We start from the raw sequence: 24,182 nt of genomic DNA on the forward strand, positions 1-24,182 counted from the left end.
TAAGCAACACAGACTGATTTTACTTGCAAATGAAAGATGTTCTAAGTGAAAAGCAACAAGCGTTGGACATTAAATTTTATTAATTTCGATAAAAATTTTAATTGACTAAAATAATCCTAATTAAAATCAATAATCGAAATTAATCAATCATCATACATGTAATCGGGACTAATTTAATCAATTAATGATATTAATCGTTAATCAGTCTAGAATGAATCAAAGCAAAGTAATTGTTTAACACTTAATCATTGTATACATATAATCTCAATTTGTCAAATCGTAATTAATGTAATCGATTATAAGTGTTCATCAAATAATTTAATCAATTTTTTAAATTGGTATATCTAACAAGAGAATATATAATTATAATATGAACATCAATTTGTATATATTTATAGATTCTCTTTATTGCAGAAATTTCTATAGAAATTTATTTGATTATTTTGCTTTGATTACTTCTATATTACCGAATAATATCATTAATTGATTAAATTAATCCATTAATTACATTATAATGATTGATTAATTTCGATATTAATTAATAGATTATTTAGTCAAATTAAAATTTTAATCGATTAACGTCAACACTGACTTACAGAATAAAGATATATGACGTAACCATAAAAAATATAATTAACAGTTTTCAGATTATCTTAAGTAGTCGAGAATCCACTTAAATATTTTTGAAAATATGCAGAAATGCTTTTTCTTTTAAATTACTTGATTTATTGAATATTGTTGAATCATGAAAAAAAAATGAAACGCACATCTATAATAATTTGAATTTGTATAGCTCAATGTTCGACATTTATGTCGCAATTTATTTAAAAATAAATCTTTATAAAATAACAACAATATTTTCTTCTGTTTCTTTTGCGCAAAATGCTTGAAATATTTTGTTTATGTTTTTGGAATAAATTCTCTTCTATATATTTCTTGCGAAAAATAAATTGCATGTATATGTTGATTCAAACATGTTTTGATGTTTGTTGATCAAAACATGTTTTATATGTGAAACATCGCGTTAGTAAAAGAAAAATATACACGCGCAAGTAATAAGATTTTTCAGATAACACAAGAGTCAGTCGTTGATCAACAAGCATCGAGACGAGATCGTGAGTAGCTTAATTTGCTAAAGACGAAAGAAAGGAGAAAGAGAACAGATCTCGAGAGCAATATATAGAAGGCCTCTTCCTCTTCTTTCGCTCTATCTCGCTCTTGCTGTCTCTCTTTCTTTCTCGTTTCTCTTTGTTTTTTATTTTTCGCCACATCTCGTTTTTTCCGTAACATATTTTTTTTCCATTAAAATGATAAACCGAATTAAGAAACAAGTAAATTTATAAATTTTTTTTCTTGATATCACATGCAAATGTTAAGCATATTTAAAGGAAAAATTATACAATTGATTATTACGCATATCTACAGTTTAGGTTTCGAACAAAAAATTTGCATTTATAAATATTAGCTCATTTTACGAAATGCTTAAAACACGTTATTTAATGTACTCAACGTAATATCGCTATCAATTCTGTTGTTTACGTCCATATATACTTATTACAAATGAGATCGTATACGCAAAACAAATTAGCACATGGAATATTTTAATATAAACCGCATGCTGCAAAATACAGACATTTGATGACATCATTGTCGTTGAATAATATTAAAGTCAAGAATTGCACATTGATGGGCGTCGTAGTATTTGTGATTATTAGCATTCGCATTATTAATGTCCTATTTGTATACATATTTATTTATATTTTGCAAATTAATTTCATCATCGCAAGTATTTGCATCACAAATATTAAACAAGTAAATAATGAGTTGCGCAACCCTTATCAAGCTTATTGATATCAGATTCTCCATATTTATACATGATCAATATATTACTGTGCTATATTTAAATGTATATTTATTAATACATTCACACTTATTGTTAGTATATTTTATGTGTAAATTGAACTATATACTTTTAAAAGCTACGAAAAAAATCAAGGATAATAAAAAATTCGAAAGATATAAACATTTTTAATTCTGTGAATTTTTTAGAAAGAAAGATGCTGGATCTTTTTAATAGCGCGCTGTTTAGGACTTTAAACATAATGATAAGATTTCTAAATAGAAGAAATCTAAATATATAAAATTTGTTTAACTATTTAACTATTTTTTGAATTTTAATTAAATTTTTATTTCTAATTTCTAATCTTAAACCGATTATACATGCATGAAAAATATTGCATTCGTTCATTTAAATGCTATTTATTTTGAAAAGCAAACTTTCTCTTTCTAAACTCTAATAACTATTATAAAAATTTGTTATAAAAATTCCTTAACTTTTTCTAGTGGCAATATAAACAAAATATCTTGTCGATTGCGTCAAAACATTGAAATATGTGTAGACGCTAACGATTAATGCCTAAGTAGTTACTAACAAATTGGAGGGATGATGGAGAAATGATGAGATACAAAAACGGTCCATCACGCCGAACGTGATGCCAAGATGGTACTTTGAAAATTTAATGAGCTGCGTTCTCTTCTCCACCCCTTCTCCTCTTTCTCTCGACTTTGTCGTCAATGTGAGAAGAAACGGTGCTTGATGCCGACAAAGTTAGAAATTGCCGAGGAAAGGCCATTCCCGCGAAAAGTTGCAAAGTTAATTAGTATGGCGCACCTTTCACGGGGATGCCCGACGCGGTTGTTAAGCTTTCGGCTACCGGTATATACGATAATCTGAAGGAACATAAAGGAGGAGAGGCCGCCACCAATAACACTGCTCGTTATGCGATGCGCAAGGTAAAATAATACGTCCTTGCATTATTCCCTGGAAAACTCACTTTACTAACTGCGAGGGTAGTGTTAGAGATCGCTGAAAAATTCTTACCGTTTTGATATATAGAGTTACAAAATTATCAACCCTTTTTGCGTTTGTTGTGAATCATGAATAATATTTTAACAGATAAATTTTTAGGCCAGAATGTTAAAAAAAATAATAATTACACAATAATTAGTATGCGTGGATGTAAGCTCGAAAATAATTAGAGAAATTGATTTTATATAATTTTATATTTTATTATACTATAAAAGAAGAATATTTTTTGAAAATTACTTTTACAACAATAATAAAGTGATGTATAATAATACAATAATATTCTGCGATATCATATTGAACATTTAAAAGATTTATAGTAGCCTAACAAAGTATATCGCGTAATAATATTTTTGATAAAATAGATGCTTTTTCTCTCTGCAAAAAAAAGTAGTTACGATTATTGTTAACGATAAAATACATTAGGAAAATCGCTGAGCGACTACATCGATATCGATACATCACCCCAGGTCGCTCGTTGGTTCTCCCTTGGCAAGGAACTCGAGACACTCTCCTTTACAGCAGCTTAAATCTACTGCATCTCGAGAGAATGCCTTGGCAATGACCCGGCAAGACCTTTTTACGAGCGCGGAATAATTACGAGTCCAAGTCCGGTTGTTCACATTTTCACGTCGTATTCTCTCATAATAACTCAGTTCTACTTAGCCCCACTTTTCACGATCGCTCGTTAAGCGATCGCAGCAGTTGTTTTAATATTTTTAAAATAGTACGTCGTAATTTTTCACGGAAGCGACAAATAGATTAATGCAAGGCTGCTTCCAATTCTTTAAAAAACTGTTTCTTATGCATAAAATCCGAAGGATCCTTTACATGGCACGATAAAATATTCTTCTGCAGACAATATACGGACATATTTATTCATATTTGAATCTTGAAAGACATGTATTATAAAAGCAAATATTTATTATATTTATATCTTATTATTATTATAGATTATTTATATTATATTTTATCTTATTTATATTAAATTTATATTAATATTAATATTTATATTTATATTTATATTAATACTTATGGAAGAATATTTTTTCACATCATATCGCATCATATAATAATATGAATTAAAGTTAAATTAGATAAATTAGATAAATGTATCGCATACAATTTTAATCATCATTAATTTCGACAATGCATATATTCAGCTTCTGAAGGCTAGGATTTTAATACTGCTTTATACTGTTATCTCGTTTTTAAACGCCCGTTTCTGTGCGTGGAACTCGTAAGATTAATTCACACTGAGATGCTAATCGGTCTGATTACAGCGTGGCACTTAAATGCAAGCTCATGAATGCTTGCGCGCGACGCAAGAAGCACATAATCGCGCGTAATGGCTCCTTTTTATATACGTTGGGCTTTATCTCCGACGTTCTCGCGCCATTGATTTAAAACGCAGCCTTATCTCGCGAAATTAAGAAGAGTCCGAATCACCCCCTGCCCCTCCTCCGTCGCACAATCCCAGATAGCAGATAGTCGCCTTGCGACTTAGATTCATCATCGCGAGCACCATTGGCACTGCGAGCAAGGGGTGAAAGGGGAGGGAGGGGGAGGAAGATAACTCTCGTGGCCGATGGCCAAACTCGTAAGGTATAAGAGCCTCCCGCGACGATCTCGACGGGTTTTTGGTTCGACGACGTCGACGAAGACGACGGAAGGCAACGGCGAAGTAGATCCGAGCATCGAGAGGCGCGGAATGGATCTTGTCGAAGAAGGATCGAGAGGGAATAGGCACCTCGATAGTCCTTTTCGGGGTCCATTGTGGAGGTTCCGTTCCTTTTTGGATTTATTGTCGGAAAATTCGGGCGCGAAAGATCTCGAATCCTGATACCGGGAATCCTCCGCGCCCTTTTGTGCTCCTGTCCGGACAGACGTTAACTTTGATCGCGCGGAGGATCCGGAACTTATTCCGAAATGAGAAGGGGAGAGGAGAGAAATCTCGCTCGATGGGGAGGATGATCCGATCTCGCGAGGAGGGAACCTGGGTGCTATCTTCGATCCTCTCGATATGTATGATTGATATCAGCTCGTTCGAACTATCAAAAGAGAGAGAGAGAGAGAGAGAGAGAGAGAGAGAGAGAGAGAGAGAGAGAGAGAGAGAGAGAGAGAGAGAGAGAGAGAGAGAGAGAGAGAGAGAGATGCGATCCCTGTATAACGCCGACGTTTTTAAAAAGGCCGGGTTAACTTTCGTATTTCTCGGTGGACGACGTCGACGTCAGCCACAGAAACTTTTTCGACAGCGCGCTGTCATCGTAAACAAATTCAGATACGATTGGCTGGCTGGCTCGCCTCCACCACTCGCTTTTCTCCTTTTATTTTCGCCGCGTTTCCGGACGCCCCCCTTCCCAATCTTCTGATCTGTGACCAACCCCTTCATACAACATCCTACGCTCCTCACCCCTAGTTTTTCTGTTCCGCGGTTCTCCCTTTCTCTTCTTCCTCTATATCGATCTCCCTTTTCAATTTACTAGCGCCTCGAGACCAGGACCAGACACTGCGTCCTTGAAACACAGAGAGCCGACGTTGCCCTTTGTGTAATAACGATACCGATTCCGTAGCTCGGAATTTCGCTCTACGAGACCGAAACCTCGGGTATGGATTCTGGCGGATGAGACATCTCGAGTTTATCAAGTTGAAGTTCGAATTTGCCTTTACGAATTTCCGCGAGGATGACGATAAGACCTACAACGCGTATCTCTCTCGGAGAGTTAACGGATTAATGAACGAATCACGAGACTTCCATCGGAGGATAGAGAATCCAAGTACCTATAAAGCCGAGGATAATGTAATATATTTATTGGCGCAGTCGACAAATTGGATTTTCCGCGTCGCGGTTCCCCTTGCCGAAACTGTATACGGTTCGTTTGATTCGCCTCGAACGATTCCGATCTCGAGGATAATCGATAGGGCGCCACTTAATTGGCGCTTTAAAGTCCCCTCGATCGGCGATGATATAATTACTAATGAAACAAGTGAACGGGGCGAAGGTTCAGAGGTTACTCTTAGATTGCTATGCATATATAGTTACCGGATTCAATCGGCGAGGACTATATATATATATATATATATATATATATATATATATATATATACGATTGTGGCTGTTCTAGCAAGGCGGGATCGAGTTAGTTTCGCGGTAATGAAGTGACGCTATGGCGGAAACTCGGAAACTCAAGCAGTGTCCGAGGGAAACCGCAGGGAAATAAGATTCGATTCGATTGATTCGACTCGGCAATTACTCTTTGACAGATCAAGGAAGGGACCATTTGACATTTCGCGAATAACACCCGATTTGTCGCACTCTATTAGCGCCTTTGTGAGTCTGCGGTAGCGAACTATGTATAAAATTTACGCACTTATTTATTTTGACATGAAAATATTTATACATAATTAGAAAAATCGAGCATTAATTTTCTCGCCCCGAAACGTTTCGCGCAAATTGAATCATTTCAAACACACCCGCGAGTTGTTTGTACGTATAAAAAGCGAAATAAGTTTACCAGAGTTGTAACTGGATTTTTTAAATCTTTTTTTTTATAGAAGTTCTTCCGCGATATAAATTCCGGTGATTGCGAAATTACGTTTATTTTCCGTCGAATTTTGATTTTTTTTCCCTCATCAGCGATAAAAGTCGCGGGCTACGGAGAGCAACTCGGTGATGAAACTCCGAAACTCCGCGACGAGATCCCGTCGCAAACCGAATAAATTGAATTCATTTCGCTCCGGATGACAAATGCGGCCGATCGATATAGTGCGGAACGACCGCAGCCGTATACGTTTACACTGCATTCCAGATCTTTAATTACGCGACGAGATTTCGCGTGTTTGCACCGTACCGACGCAATTATTGAAATTTTTTTTTTTTTAATGGATTATTTCTGGATGTAATTCTTGAGCCAAATTTTTTGCAAATCGAAAAAAGTATAATATATACATATGTGTACGTTCATGTCTCAATTTCAGTTTAAAATGTAGAAACATAATATTGGGGGATTTAAAATATGTTTACTTTGAAAATTTAATTTCTTAAAAAGAAGAAAAAAATATATATATTTAAGCAATATCCGTATCAATTAATTATTGAATTGATAAATAAATATATATCTCGTTTTTGAGGTAATGGAATTTGAAATTATTGTCAAATATTTCGAAAGTCGTAAAAAAAGAGCTATGCTTCACAGCGGATGAAACTAAAAGCACTTTATTTCATCTCTGAATTTATGGTTCAGCGGTAAATCCAATTTCGTAACACAAGTTAATAACTCAATTTCTGCGAAATATGCCGGTTCTACGAAGGCTTTTGTATGTTAACGAAAATGTAAATATATTTTTTCTTTATTTTTAAAAACGGACGAAAATAATCATGCTTTTTATGATCGAAAATAATTACAGAAGTAGTAAATACTCGAGTCACATGAAACACACCGAAATTGCGATTACCGCTCCGTCTGGCGCAGGCTGACAAATAATGTCGAACCTATTGTCCTCCTCCTATTTCGGTTTATATCCTTCAAGTATCTCTTGGTGGAACTAACCGGACACGAAAGTAATAAAACGTCAAATTTTTATTTCTCGCCTCGATCGATGCGATGCATTAAGCGAAAAGTATTTATCTGTGTGTAAACATGTGCGACGATATAGAATTATTTACGAGAAAAATACAATTTTTTTTCTGTTGTTCTGAAAAGGAGATATATATACCTTTTTTCAACTATTGCTACTTGCAAAATTAAGATTTACAGTTCATTTTTTTCTTATATATGTAGAAGCCCACTTAAAAAAATTTATGACAAAATTTTGAGCAATTTTCTTACTTATAATTTTCATGTGTCATGTAAAATGCAGAAAATATTTTAGAAATTAGAAATACGCAATATATATATTATTATACGCATATGCATATAAAATTGTAAATGGACTTTTATTTATCGCGAATTGTAGATTGTCTAAAATGGATCTTTATAACGATTTAAAAAAGGACACAACTGCACAATTAATTAACTCTTTAAGAATTTAGCTTTAAAAATATATGGATAATAAAATTTTGAGGAAAATTCAAGCACTTTGAATCTAGTTCGATTTATTGATTTTCTATACAGCAAAGAATAGTAGTATATGAAAATATCAACAATGCTTTTAAAATAATTATTTTCCAATAAAGAAATATATTGATATTGCAAAACGCTCTTGCAAAATTGCAACAATTGCATACGCAAAAAAACGTGAAACAGAATATTAATACAAGAATCGAGAGGAAAATATTGGACAGTTACTAATATCCTTTATTTATAATCTAATATTTGTACCCTTACACACGTAAATTGCGTCGTATTATTTTTTACGAAGCGCATAATACAGACGTCAATACGCATCCAGACGTAGCAAAGTAAAACGAAAACAGGAAGAAAGGTTGATGGATCGGACATCATCGCGTTATTTCTTATCAGTCTCTTTGGTTCCTGCATTCTAGCGTTATATTCACCATTACACATTTCCTTTTCTGGCTGCGCTAGTTGTCCGCTTCCATTTTTCGATATGCATTTTATTTCCTTGCTATTCAACTGCCCACGTAACGTCTCTTTACTTTCCGCTTTCTGTCCCATTTGCTCTCATCTCAATTCCCATCTCTCCCCATTCTGTTCAATGTTCTTTCTTCCTTTCTCTTGACAATAAACGGGACACGGTTTGAAAGGAAATCGATTGTGCGGATATTAAAAAAAAAAGAAAAATAAAAATGCGATATACCGTTTAATCTGAGAATGCTTGAGAACGGACAAAAAAAGAAATTCGATTGATTAAAGATTTCTTCTCGAGAAAGGAAGGCGCGAGCCTTTTAATATTAAAATTTTTTTAAATCGACATTTTCGTCGATGATAAATCGAGATCCTCGACTAGTAAAAAAATGTATAAATAAAAAATAATCTAGCGGTTCTTTCCGACATTTTCTGCGGGACTGTAAATTTATTTTAAACCAACGATCACAAGAGTAATCTTTTTTTTCCCCTTCATTCTTATATTCCGCTAGAATTTTTTCACTTTCCACTTCATCTTTCTATTTTCCAACGCACATTTTTTATTTCCTCGTATTATATTTCAACTATCCGCTCTCGTTGAAGAACGAAAAAGGATTTGTTTTGAAAAGGAATCGATTGTACGAATATTTAAAAGAGAAATAATATATATCACGGAAACACACAAGTTATGAAAGAAACACAAGTTGGGAAGGTAGATTGAATTCGATTTATTATGAGCGCACTTCGCACTGAGAGTTGTTTCTTTAGAGAGGTAAAGTATTTTAAAGAAAAAAAAAAGTAGAAGAGTTTAGAGAGAAAAAGAGGAAGTTGAGGCGCGTGTGCCGGACTAACGATCACCCCATTAAGCAATGAATTAAACCTCGTTTACTTTCGAAAGAGAGAGAGAGAGAGAGAGATTCGTTTACAGCCAACTTGATTTTTTTACGCTTTGCGCTTTGAACGCCGAGTACGAGTCGGCTGAAAGTTTATTTTGGCCTTAGCCATTTACCTTTGCGTATTTCCAGCTACGACTTTAATAATCTGTGCAAATTTAACGGTCGAGCAGGTTGAGAGGCAAAGCAATAAGTCGCGTTCAAAATATTGATATAGGTCCCGTAAACGCTAAATCAATATATCGAGCGCACTGTAAATTAAATAAATGCATTTATGTATATATATGGGCGAAATATGGATAATCCCTTCAATACTTTCAGCATTACAAACCGCGTATTACGATCTCATGGCGTCTTTAGATATTTTTAGTGTAATAAATCGATTAAGGGAGGAGGGGATGTCTATCACGATTTTATGTCAAAGTAATAAAAAAAAATGTAATAAAAATTTCAAAAAAATTTCTTTACAGTGTCTTTCATTAAATGCAAATTCTACGCGTGATTTATTCAATATATATTTCGATCAATTTGAGATTGAAGCAATATTACCCCCATCCCATCCCCCGGTGTAAAATTTCATTTAACCAATCGCGTTGACCATCTTTGCCCCGCGGCTTTATATTACCGCGTCCGGCCAGAAACGATACGCAGTAAAGAACGAGATCGTCCGGATTGTTGTAATCCGCGTATAATGACGGCGATATCACCGTCGTAGCCGGTAGAATGATAATGGAACCTCCAAAAACCCATTATCTCGCTGCGCGAGAAGCCATTACTCGCCGGCTCTTCCAGCATCCCGTTGATCTTTTCCACTAGTTCCCTCGTGTGATAACTGAACGTGAGGCTCTCTGGCTTAAATTAGTCCGCGTATCAAAAATGACCCGACATTTTCGGAGAAAAGTCACCGCGAATAATTCGTTAGTCGACGCGAATATCGAGTCTCTTGCGTAAGAGTTAATTTTCCTCCAATTAAAATGCTCGCGCGATACGTTCTTCGTTTTTACCTTAGCCGCACAATCGAGCAAATATTTATATCTAATTATTAAATTTTACTATACTTACTTTGTATAAAATAATATTTTGTATATTAAATAAAATAATATATTAAAATATTATTTTATTTATTTTATTTATTTTAATATATACGAGTACATATATTATTTTAATATATTATACATATTATTTTATAATATCCAAAATATTATTTTATACAAAATATTTATATATTACAAAAATATAAAATAATATTTTATACAAAATAAGTATATAGATAAATTTAAAAATAATTTTGTTACACCTGATATATGGCCTGGTTCTTATCAGTCCTTTATTCTCTCAGTTTCTAACGATTTACATCTAATCTAAGCGTTATTTTGCACAAAGACATTATTAATGCATACTCGTGCATACTCGATGATTCGTGTCGCAATTCAACTTCTCCGTTCATGACAATCGGCACGTTGCATTTCGCGCGGCAACTTGTAGAAGCACCCTTATCGAAACTCGCTGTTCGCGGCACTTGATCTAACTAATGTCGTCTTGTTGCTCGGACGCGCAAGTCGGAAAATCAATTTCCGTCCGCGCAACAACGTAAATTAACTCGGCCAACGTAAAGACGGCAAGGTAAGGCAAAGGGAAGGCTATATAAGGGGAGAGTTCGGGGCGGAAGAAGAAGAAGACGATCAGAGAGAGAGAGAGAGAGAGAGAGAGAGAGAGAGAGAGAGAGAGAGAGAGCGAGAGTTCCTGTGTGGGCGGATGAAGGCGGTGCTCTCCGGCTAAACTCCGATTCGGTCGGTTGTCTAAACCCGATGCGGCAACACTTAGAGAACTTGGCAGGAGATAACCGACCGAGAGACGGGGTGTGTGCCAAGGCATCCTCCGGCTTCGGTCATTCCGCACGTACGACGACAACAACCCTCCCTTATGGTCGCGCAGTAACCTCCGGAGCAGCCGTAGTAGTATAGGTAGTGCGGTACGATCATCGTGTGTCCTACATTTAGCGTGGCGTTAATGCGGCGTTAGCGTCCATCCAGCAGAGAGACTTCTCCTCGGCCAGGATTATCGACCGTGACACGGCGTCATTATGTTCGCGTTACAACGTTTTCCGGTACCTTCCAGGAAAACGTCGCTAATTTTCGAGTTAATCGCTTTCCTCTTTCTCATTCGGCGAAAACGGGGAAATGGACGGAGAAATTAATGTCAATTGCGTGAAGAGAAAAAAGGAAAGGGGACGTTAACTCGATTGTAAACTAATAGCGAATTAAGGGGCATCATTACCCGCGATAATTAAAATTAAAAGTACTGTTCTTTGTGAGAGAGTCGAGTTAGATTATCGTTCTTGGATTCGAAGTTTGTGTCAAACTGCTGCAATCGAATCTATTGTCTGTGTCAGCGTACACATTTTGTGTGATTTTGCGCTCTGGATATATGCATATATGTAATTCATAAATATTGATCAAACGATCAAAGTGATCAAAATGATAAACATGATGAAAATGAGCAATATAATCAAAATAATCAATATGATTAAAATAATCATTGATTATTTTGATAAAAATCGATATAATAAAATCAATATAATCAAAATTATTATATAATCATCAATAAAATAATTATATGGTCAATATTTTGATTTTAATCAAAGATAATAATCATTAATTATTTTAATCATATTGATTATTTTACGAGGACCATCCTGTATATGGGCTGATTCATAAATAACTTCCGTTTTACTAATAAATTGAATTTTATATTTAAAATTATTTGCATTAAATTTTAATCTATTATATTTTCTTCATTATTAAATACAACTTATTGTCATTTAAATGGTAATTTAATTCCTCTCTCGAAGAATTTTGGAGATTTTCGATGCAAAAAGGTTTTTTACAAATTCATCTCAACATCATTATGAAAATTCTTTCCATCTAATTTCTAATTTTAGAGACCTAAACAGGTGGAAATTTGATGGGGCAAGGTTCAGAGAATAGAGATGAGATAAAACTGACCACGAAAACTTGAGGATTTCGTCCTGAATTATTTTAATATGTGATCGGGCTTTATGTTGTAAAATCACATTTTTGCGATTAATGAGAGCTGGTCGCTTTTTTGCAATTTTTTTTGTACACTCACTGTAGTTACTGCACGTGTATACATCTACTACGATTGTTTCGTTTCGATTTAAAAACTCATGATTTGTTAATTTAATTTCTCAGAAAAATCGATTCAATAATTATCTATAGTGGAATTTATTTATTAATCAACTCAATATATTTGCTGAGAAATAAACGCGCGTTTATTCTTTATCGTTTTAGCGTGCCAGCAAGTCAAATATGGCGTCCAAGCTGTCTTTGGGCCCTCGGATCCTATCCTGGGCCAGCACATTCACAGCATCTGCGATGCCCTCGACATTCCACATCTCGAGGCCAGGCTGGACCTGGACCCGGAGGCGAAAGAGTTCAGCATTAATCTTTATCCCGCACAAAGTCTGCTCAACATTGCTTATCAGGACATCATGGAGTTCCTCAATTGGACCAAGGTGGCGATTATCTACGAGGACGATTACGGTGAGTGATAAAAAACTTAACTCCATTGACAAACGCAATGGTAGTACGCTATTTAAATTTCTTTCACTCTGTTAAATTGGCACAGCCATTTTAGCATAATTAAATGAAATTGTGTGCAGAATTCTTTTTTCGTTTTATTTTATTAATCTTTACTGAAAACTGTGGCTGTGCTCGCAGTTTAATAGACGCTATTTCTGGAACACATATGAGATTTGCGTAAGAACGCATTTCTATATCTGTACTATTTTCTAAATCTGTATTACACGCTCAGTAAAATATCTCGGGACATTTGATGCTATCGTAGGAACGTGGAATCGCGCTAATGGCGCTACGCATTTGTAGTCGTAAATAAATGAAAATACGCCGTAAAATTCTCGTTTCAAGCAAATAAAAAAAAAGAAATAACTTTGACAAATTTTTCGAGAACGCGCATTCTCTTCTCTTTATCGAACGATATTCGCAGAAAATTAGACGTATTCATATCATCGTCTGGTATCGAGCGACTATTTAATCAATCGAACACAGTCGAGAGTTAGCGATATACCGTCGCCTCTCGAGTTCTTCGAACGTTTCGATTGCAAAGCAGTGTGTTTGTTCTCCAAAAATGTCAAAGGTAAATTAAAAAGAAAGTATACTTTTTTCCGCTCGAATTTTTCGCGTTGAAAATATAGCAGGAGAGCAACACGCGTCAAATGAAACGATTCGAACGATTCTCGATTTTAAAATCCTCTGAACTCTGAGTATCGTACAAAGAATTCGCGTATATACGGTGGGCAAAAAGAAAAAAAACACATATCCCGCTCTCTTGCGTGAAATTTAATACCTTTACCTAGTTGAGAAAGCAACGCGGAAAGAAGTAAGAAATTAATAGCGATAGATGATTTGAAAGATTCAGCCAGATATGAAACCCAGATTGAGTTCGTCCTTTTACGGGAAAGAAACTCTCGCTTTAGCAAGTCAGTTCCATGATTTTTATTAATTCGCATAATGGACTTATTCAAATAATTTGAAGACGCTGCAAGCCTAGTTTAGATAAGTGACAGACCAAAATGTACTCTTAGAGACTCCTATTCAAGGTGCTAAAATTATAGAGTTAAAGAAGAATTTTTCGAAGAATATGAAATCTTATCTTTCTTGTTATCTTTTAATATCTGAATATAAAATGTGTACGATAATTTTTTAATTAAATTTAATTTAATTTAATTTCAATTTTTTAATTAATTTTGAAAAGTAAAGTCACGAATTTCTTTTCGCCGACACATATCATCTCACTTCTTATTTCCATCTTCGGATCGCAAATTGCAATCGCGAAATCGCGCGAGCGCGCTCTTGATGCGCTCCCAGATTTCCATCCGTAACGAAGATATAACGCATTAATTATGCAAACGCGGACGGCTTGCGCGCTCGAATTGCACATTGCCTCCCCCGTAATTTGGCGGAAATAACGAGCGAGTGACGAATGCGGTCGGCGCATCCTTGAGCCTCCGGACGAGCATGAGGGTGCGTCGAATTATAGGGGCGGTGCTGCCAGCCGGCGATGCGAGAAGAAGACTCGCGTGACGTGAGTTTCCACGGATGCCGGAATATTCCCGTGACTGATTATCGCAGCACGTGAGCCGTCACGTGCGGTTATTGCGACGCGTGACGATGATCTCCGCTAAATCTCCTCGCTCCGGGGACATTTGTCGCGCCGAGAGATATTTTGTGGGTCTAAGGCCGCCGGCGGTTTTTCGCAAGTGATTATCCATCCGGCACCGTTAAACGAGAGATAAATGATAAGAAATTATTTATCGCAAACTAAAATAATTGATATTTGAATTTAACGAGCAATTTAAGAGCCTAAGATCCCTTAATTGTAAAATAATTGGTATATAAAATTATTCATGAAAATTAATTATAATAAAAAATTAATAAAATATAACTTTTTATTATTGCTCTAGATCGGAATTTTACAACGTGACAGACTTGCGACTTCAAAAATAGCTACACGAGTCGTAAAATAATATTGATATGAAATAGACAGAAAGAGAGAAGAAAGTGGAGAGGGTTACATAAAATATTTTATCTGTCATTTTTTAACTGCGTGTAACGTAATTATCAACATTCCAAATAGGTAGATAAATAGGGTATTACGATTCGCACGTTTGTATTAAATAGGCCGATAGATGTGAAATTGATAACGAAATTAACCGAACGTGTTACACATGGTTCGAATTCCCGTAACAGCATTTGATTACGTTGAAGCCAGTTATATAACATACAAAGCGGTATCGTATAACAGTATATAGTCGATATAAAACGGGTTAGCGCCTGGCAAAGTGAAATTACACGATAAACAAACATCAATAAAATATACATACAATAGGTGTAATAGAAGTTTTTCTAATCAACTTGATCTCTCTCCCCCTGATACGTCAATAATTTTATTTCCGCGTCTTTGCGTCTTTTTTCCCCCGGAATTTCCCCGATTTTGATGAAAACATCTCCCGAAGCTTGAACCGAGCTTTCAGAACGAGCTTAGTTATTTGTGAGAGTGTGCACAGAAGTACACGTACAAGCCGATTAGAAACGCTTCTGATTCCCCGGGGTTGAGTTTCACCCCCGTCCCCTTCCTCTCTTTTTCGCGCCTCCTTCCGAGGATCGACATTGAATTCCTCGAGAGCTTTACCAGGACTCCGCGATCTTCGTGTTTCCTTCACTTTCAATTCCGGCGCGCTATGTAACCCGCAAAGTGTAAGGGATCCAAGTCGGTAAAATCGTACACGTCTCGAGCGTGTTTGCCGTTACGAGTCCCGCGATCCATTCCGTGGAAATTTCACGTTTTCCCGCAGGATCGAACATCGAACATCGTCGCGGCGGCGACATGTCGTTCGAGCGGCCTTAATGTCGATTTTACCCAAAAAGCTCTCTCGAATTAGCCATCGAATCATATATAAATTATATATTATATAGGATAAATCCGTATTAAAATGATAGATCGAAAAGCCTCTGATATATAAATACAAATTCAGATATAAAAAGGGCTAATAAGAGCCAGACATAGATATTAGGTGCAATAAAATTATTTTTAAATTCCTCTATACTTATTTTACAAGAAAATATATGTATATATATAAGCACTAGTGGATCCTGACGTCGATAATGGGGGGGTTTTGCAAAATTATTTTATTTAATATTTTTGGTTTCATGATTAGTTTTTATTCCAGGATCAACGACGTCGATAGCTCTTTAATGTTTGTTTTTCTTTATTTATATTTTTTAAACAAATTCAGCAAAACTGTTTCTTTTAATTTGCAAGGGGGGGGAGGCTTAACCCCCCTTCCCCTCCAGGATCCGCCAGTATATATATATATATATATATATATATATATTATATAGATATAAAGAATTTCTCGCCTAATTATTTTCATGCAATGAAATTATCTCATCATTTCGTCCTATGTCTGACTTAATCTATACTTAACTCCTTGAATGCGTAATGAGTATAATTTACAATGTATCTTATACTTATATATATATATATATATATATATATATATATATTATATAGATATAAAGAATTTCGCCTAATTATTTTCATGCAACGAAATTATCTCATCATTTCGTCGTATGTCTGACTTAATCTAAACTTAACTCCTTGAATGCGTAATGAGTATAATTTCCAGTGTATCTTATACTTATATATATATATATATATATGTATATTATATAGATATAAAGAATTTCGCCTAATTATTTTCATGCAACGAAATTATCTCATTATTCTTTTTTAGATTAATTATCTATATAATATATGTCTGACTTAATCTAAACTTAACTCCTTGAATGCGTAATGAGTATAATTTACAGTGTATCTTATATATATATATATATATATATATATATATATATATAAAAGTATAAGATACACTGTAAATTATACTCATTACGCATTCAAGGAGTTAAGTTTAGATTAAGTCAGACATACGACGAAATGATGAGATAATTTCACGCACGAAAATAATTAGGCAAAATTCTTTATATATAAATAATATATACAATATGTATGTATAAGATACACTGTAAATTATACTCATTACGCATTCAAGGAATTAAGTATAGATTAAGTCAGACATAGGACGAAATGATGAGATAATTTTGTTGTACGAAAATAATTAGGCGAAATTCTTTGTATCTATATAATATATATTATATAGATATAATATATATTATATATATTATATATATTATATAGATATAAAGAATATTTATATAGATATAAAATTTCACCTAATTATTTTCGTGCAATGAAATTATCTCATCATTTCGTCCTATGTCTGACTTAATCTAAACTTAACTCCTTGAATGCGTAATGAGTATAATTTAGTGTATCTTATACTTATATATATACACTAGTGGATCCTGACGTCGATAGCTCTTTAATGTTTGTTTTTCTTTATTTATATTTTTTAAACAAATTCAGCAAAACTGTTTCTTTTAATTTGCAATGGGGGGTGTATATAAATATACAGAAAAAAATAATTTTGTTGCACTTAATATCTATCAAATTGTTGCTAAAATAAATAAGAAGAATTTAAAAATAATTTTATTTTTTATTTTATTTATCCGTATATCAGATTTTTGTGTTACCAGGTGAATTTGAAAAGATTGACAGAATGATTAATGAATTATTCAATTCGAAGTTAAATCTCTTTTAGCCGTCCTCGGGCTTACTTATTTTACAAGAAATTATTATACAAGAAAATATATATATAAAATATATATATAAAAGTATAGAGAAATTTAAAAATAATTTTATTGCACCTAATAATCAATTTGTTGCTAAAATAAATAAGAAGAATTTAAAAATAATTTTATTGCACCTAATATCTCGTTGTTACTAGCCCTTTTTTATATCTAAATCTGTATATCAGATTTTTGTGTTACCAGGTGAATTTGAAAAGATTGACAGAATGATTAATGAATTATTCAATTCGAAGTTAAATCTCTTAGCCGTCCTCGGGCAGTTTGCGAAATTGACACGATTCAATCGTCGAGCAAATGCCGCGGCGAGTTTCACGACGGTGATCTCGAAAGCCAGATAGCGTGGCACTAGATCTCTTTCAACTTTCAAGTAGTTTAGAGAGCCCCTCTGATATCGATTCGCGATTACTTTACTTCGCATCTCGTGGAGTTCCTGCGACGACACGGAAACTTATCCGACCAAGTAACAACTACTGTCTACTTTGCGCGCTTCGCAAATCGCCGCATCGTATCTAATCAACCGACGGATGTTCCTGCACATTTCGAATAATTTTGCTCGTGCAAGAATTTAAGGTAGAACATTATGCAAGAATGTAAGGTAGAGCAGGTATCAAGCGCGTATTTAACATTGTATTTTATCAAATAAATAAATAATTATATGTAAATAAAATATTTTTATATAGTTTTATTATTGAAAAAAATAACTACCAAGTTTAGAAAATTAATAATATATTTGCGCTTTTATTTAAACTTGACTTTGTCACAAGCATAATATATTATCAATTTTTCAATTTTTAACTAACATCTTCGAAAATAAAGTCTCATACAAAAAAATGTATTTTATCGATTTATTGTTTTACGTAAAATCGTTACTTTCTCAATTGTATCACTAATTACAAGTCACCTTGTTTATTACAAATAACATTAAACTAATTTAAACATCATATATATAACACTTTATAATTTTATACAGTCGCTTTGTGAATGCTTCTGTACTGGCGGATCGCCAATGCTTGAAGAATTCTACAATCCTCCTTATTCCTTGTATACTTTTAGACTTCTACGGAATATCAATTCTGGTCTTCCTCGAAAAGTTCAAACATCTTTGCCTCTTGCGCAATTTCAAATGGAATTTCACATAGAGTACGTATAGAGAATATCAAAGAATTTCGGATATACTATACCATAAGAGAATTCTCAACAGCATTCCTATAAATATTTTGTTGTCCAATTTAAATATGTATGAGGATAAATGACATATTATATTATTGAATTCTATGTATAATAAAAGATCAGATGATTGATATATAATCATATATAAAATATTTACCTAAATCGAGGCAAAGTTGTCATTGAAACGTAGCTAAGTTAATGTAATAATTACTCCATTCGACAGGCGTACACTAAGACATTTACATGAGTGTACTTATGTCGCAAATCCATTCATGCGCTTATCTTCTCGAATTTAATCGAGTTCCTTCCGCTTACATAAGAGAGAGATAAAGAGAGATCACGCATTAACGCAAAACGAGCAAAATCAAGTCAGTGCATTAGAAACCTTGCTCTTCCGCACAATAAACGCTCTCCCCCATAACTCGTTGGCAGACAGTGAATAGACTTTACAATGAAGCCCTGTGTCCTGTGGCACGGTGTAATATCAACGTCAAGTTCTCCTGCATATATATATATATATATATATATATATATACATAATAGATCTGCACGATGTTAATGGTGAACTAGACAGAAATCGTGACTAAGCGAGAGTTACTCTATCCGATTTTGTCGACAGGATGATGCACGATTCACTAACCCACTTGTATCACAAAATGTCACTTAACACTATCATCTAAATTGTTATCATATATAATTTAAATTATTATTAAATATAATTAATATATTTAGAGACGTTTTAAATAAATTATATGCATTATTTACGAATGCAACTTTATGCAATAATTTGTGATTTAATTTTTTTTAAGTTTTTCTTTATGTATAATTATTATATAATAATATATAATATATATAATAATTATATAAATAATTTATATAATATATATAGATATAATTTTATATATAATATATAATATATATAATAATTAAACAAGCATTATGGTTTTCTTATATTCCGCTATTGCGTCAGACTGATCAAACAGCATTAAAATACCTTGTTAGGAGCCTTTTTAAAATTATATACGGACGAAAAAGGAAGCGTTGAAAAGGTTTGCCGATTGGAATAACGAGATAATATATACCGGGATATAATATGACGCGATATTAAGCGAACATTTTTCCACGCGCGCCTCCCTTTATATACGCACTGAATTACGGCCGTGCTTCTCAGACATTATTCAAGCGGCAAGTCGGCGGCGAGATTCCGACGTCGTCGTAATTACATCCGGAGTCCATCGAAGTAAAACCACCATCCACCTGGATTAATGTTTCACGATTAATTCGACGTTCGGAGCTTTCAATCTACGCGATCGTAATAAGTTTGACCTCCATTCATCTCTAGGAGAGATGTGTTCGTGGATACAAGGAAGAAGGAGGAAAATTCAAAACGCTGTACAGGGATGACGGTACTTTCCGCTTTTGCTCCTTTTTTCTCTCTCTCTATCTCTCTCTTCCGCGCAGAAAAAGAAGGATAAAGGGAACCAGATCTCGTCTCGCGCAGCCGAAACGAGCCTGCTTCGTAATCCCGCCCGAAACCTGATTCCGTCTCCTTACATCCCGAGAATCGCCAATGAACCTTCAACCCGGCCCATCACGGTCCATTGTGAAACTTTTAAGGCTCCCTCTCACCCCATCGAACAATCATCTCCGCGTCCATCTTCTCTCTCTCTCTCATTCCTCTTTCCTCACCCCGTTCTCCACCATATCCACCACATTCCTCGCGAAACCCCCAGAATAATGGAGTCACTGGCGGAAGGACGAATCGTCACGGTGAACGCACGCGCGACCCTGCATTTTTATATTTCAATGCAAAATGATGAAAAAAAAAAAGAACCACGAGAGAGTTTTCGCGCGGCATATTTTTCATTTTTCTGCACGGCAACTCGGAACTTTTATCGGCGAAATTTTTATATTTCGCGGATATTATCGGATGTCATCGGTTATGCATTGCGAATAAATTTAAAATGAACGACGTAACGTTGCCAGGAATTTATTTCGTGTTTAGCTATATAAGAGAACAATTGGCAAGAAGATGTTATTAACATTTTTGACATATTAATGACAAGAGCGAGCTCGTAAAATATTTTTAATAAAAGTGTAGGAAGATTTTTAATGCCACGCATGCGCTCTTTATCTTCGACATATTATCCGCGAGAGAAATATATTCCGCTTGCGGGGAGAGACACTTTTGTTCTTATTCTATAGTACGTTCGCTTCGTAAAGTTTGCTAGTTCAAGCGGGAAACGTCAAATCTTTCTTACGTGAGATCCGTCAAAACCAGATGCGGCGTGGTCATGTCGTATTTTTATAACCACTGAAGGTGACAGCCTAGCGGTATTTCGCAAAAATCTATATGACGGGAAGCTTCGAGCATCTCGTACTTAACTTGCTTACAAATATTCCTTTTCCTTTGATAGAATTCAAGGCGCGATCCTCAACTATTGTCTATAGTTTCCCCCCAAAAAAAAGAATATTAAGAGAAGAGAATATAAAATTCTGTCTTTTATGTAAACCGTATTCATTTTATTTTGTAAATTGTAAAAAATATCTTGAATTTATTTATATAAAATCGCATCTCATACATATCGATTACTGAATTTTTAAATAAAACGAATAACGCATGCAATATATATATATATGTATATTATGGTTTGCAGAATTTAGTATTTCGATCTCTCTCTTAAATCGCATAGTTTATTTCTTTTTTGTTATATATTATAAATTTCAAGAATTATCCGCCTCGCATATGTTAATCAGTCATTTCTCTCACGTATCACGAATATCGTCGTGAGAGGAAGATCGATAATTTCTCTCACGTATTTTCAAATTTCGGCAAACAGGTCTCCCTTCTTTCTTAAACGCGCGAAACCCCCCGTCAATATTCTTCGCACGATCTGAGCGTTATAATTCGGTAATTACAAGAAAGTTCAAAGAATTCGCGAAGAAGCGGAACGCGTTCGCTGCCATATTTTGCGGAAGGTCCTTAGCAAGTGCATCCTCCGTTACGTGTCCTTGCACGCGTGAGGGAGAAATCGTTGCCCCCCGTCGTAATGAGAATTTTATGGACGACCCCCTGCGAAACGTGTCCAGTATCGAGTGCATGTGTGTGTCCTACACGATGGTTAAATCACAAGGAAAATCCGAGAGGGAGAGTTTGCTCGTTCCTAGACGCAGGGAAAGTCTCGGGGAACTTTTCGAATAACTCGGCGATCGTTGAAGTTCGATATTTCTTGTCACAGAGATGACCGGTCAATCTTGACGGGATGAGCAAAGTTTTTTGCGAAAACGAGTCTTTTGGAATCCTTGGGGCTTAATGAGAGTTTATCTCGTCACGTGCGTGTTTTAGATATTTTTCTTCGATCAGCGGTGAATAAACAGAGAGACAACGTTGTTAATATAATATTTTATTATGTTAACAACGAGAGAAATGGCGTAATAATAAAGAGAATCGACAGGTTGAATGCAGATAAAAATAGAAATAAAATTTGTTATTTAAATCCGTGACTCGCATAATTCCACAGAAATAGTTTTATCGAATCAACGAACAGATTCAGATTATGACAAATTTAGAGTATTTAAACGGATGTTTTGAATTTTTACTTCTTTTGTTTTACAACATTTTTATATATTGTTATTACACTCTGTTTTATGTATTTTAATACATTCATGTTTGGGATGAAACTCCCTCTTCTCAACAATATGCTGCCATGTTTCAACAACTGGCATTTTAAACTCTATTTATTGTATTTGTGACCCAAAGGGAATAGAAAAAGAAAAATTTTTTTTCGCTTTTATTCTATGTTTTATTCTCGCTCTGCGTTTCTCGTTAAAAAGAATGGCGATCTCGATTTGAAGTTCATATGACATTCGAGGAATTAATATATTATTTTTTATTATTACTGTAGTAATTAAAAAATTTGAATACATACATAAATGAGGGATTAAGAAAAATTCATTTAATTCTCAATATTGCAGAGCATATTAATTTTGACCATTATAAAATTCACTCTTTAAAAAAGTAAAGTCGATAGTATCGAAGATTCTTGTTATCTTTTTATTAAGGTGCCAATTGATTATCTTAATATAGGCTTCTTAATATAGGCTTATTTAGTTTCGATAAGGATTTGTCATTGAACGTGTAATTTTACAGCTTAAAGAAGTTAATTATTTATATAGTATGTAATTTTATTAATTTAATGCGAATGTTTTTAAAAAACAGAGAAAATTAAATGCTCTTCTCTAGAATTTGCAAATCATATTAAAGACTATCATCGCATTGATTGCATATTTTGATAGTATCTTTTTTAATGTTAATCGCGCGGTGGTTAAATTTATTTGTGTTGCTTTCGCCGAGGAATGAGTAGCGAGAAAAAAGCAAAGTCTACGTTCTAGTCTCTATTTAAAAAGATCGTGAAAATCTTACGAGATATTCCTTTCTTAAGAATATGATATATAACATTGCAGTAAATTCCAAGGAATAAATTATGCAGCTTTTCATGGGAAATTTTACGAAAGCAATTGTTACATCTTCCTTCGTTCTTTTTGCCGGAATATAATTGCGACAGCGCAAGAAAAGTTGTATCTCTCTTACTTTCTTGGCATATTATTAAAAACGTCACCAAGTATCTTTTGCATAATCACACAAAAACTTTTATATATATATGTATATATTCATATATATTATGCACGGATTGACCGATCTTTTTTAATAAATTTCTCCTTAATTATTGTGAAAACCGCAAAACGGGTTTTTGTACTCAATTTAATTCGCTCTACCTACACACGATGGATAGGACGATTATTATCGGACACTCTGTATATATACATATATATTATATAGTTATATTTATTTATATATTCTATTTTGTAGCGCATGTAAATGAAATCTTTCGGTCACAGTCGCTCGCTCGCATTTCTAATATTCATTCGGCCGTTCCTCTTAAAATGCGCATGTTTAAGACAGCCGACGATCCAATTATTTCGATCGTCTGTCATCGCGGCGATCCACTCGAGACGAGAAGCGAAAAAGGAGGACGCAAGTAGAGTCGTTGACAGCTTCCTTCCGCGCGCGCCGACTCAGCGCAATATACTATATCGTCGAGGCAAGAGGGCATATCGACATTTCGAGCACGGATCGTAAGTGGCCGCCATTAGAGTGTGTATAAAAACCGATGTAATAATCTGTTTCCCCGTTGGAAATACCCTATGTCTCCGTGCATTCTCAGACTCCCCGGAGAAATTATCCATGTCGTCAGATAAGTGCCGTCGCATTTCATTTAGTCCGCAATTTTTCTCTCGTCCCGCGTCTTCTACAAACGATGCAATCAATTATATTTCAATATAGGTCTAAATCTTCTAAGATTTGTATAACATCGATGATACTTTTACTTAAGATAATTTATGTACATCTCGAGAC

At 34.5% G+C, this 24,182-nt stretch overlaps 1 protein-coding gene and 1 long non-coding RNA gene across 3 annotated transcripts in view; one reads left to right on the forward strand and one right to left on the reverse strand.

The window, feature by feature from the left end:
* LOC145944696 (uncharacterized) overlaps positions 1–24,182 on the reverse strand; it is a 216,568-nt gene that overhangs the window by 125,785 nt on the left and 66,601 nt on the right. The window lies entirely within an intron of this gene.
* LOC145944689 (glutamate receptor ionotropic, kainate 2-like) overlaps positions 1–24,182 on the forward strand; it is a 181,160-nt gene that overhangs the window by 49,032 nt on the left and 107,946 nt on the right. For both annotated transcript variants that reach the window (XR_014426723.1, XM_083053221.1), the window contains exon 4: positions 12,599–12,850. Coding sequence is in view for 1 of the 2 variants with exons in the window: in XM_083053221.1 (XP_082909347.1) it covers positions 12,599–12,850 (252 nt within the window). In the remaining variant the exon portion in view is untranslated. The remainder of the gene's footprint in view (positions 1–12,598; positions 12,851–24,182) is intronic.

This window comes from Prenolepis imparis, unplaced genomic scaffold (genome assembly GCF_030444845.1).
Source record: "Prenolepis imparis isolate NDT839.2.m4 unplaced genomic scaffold, iyPreImpa1.0 SCAF_13, whole genome shotgun sequence".
NCBI classification, from domain to species: domain Eukaryota; kingdom Metazoa; phylum Arthropoda; class Insecta; order Hymenoptera; family Formicidae; genus Prenolepis; species Prenolepis imparis.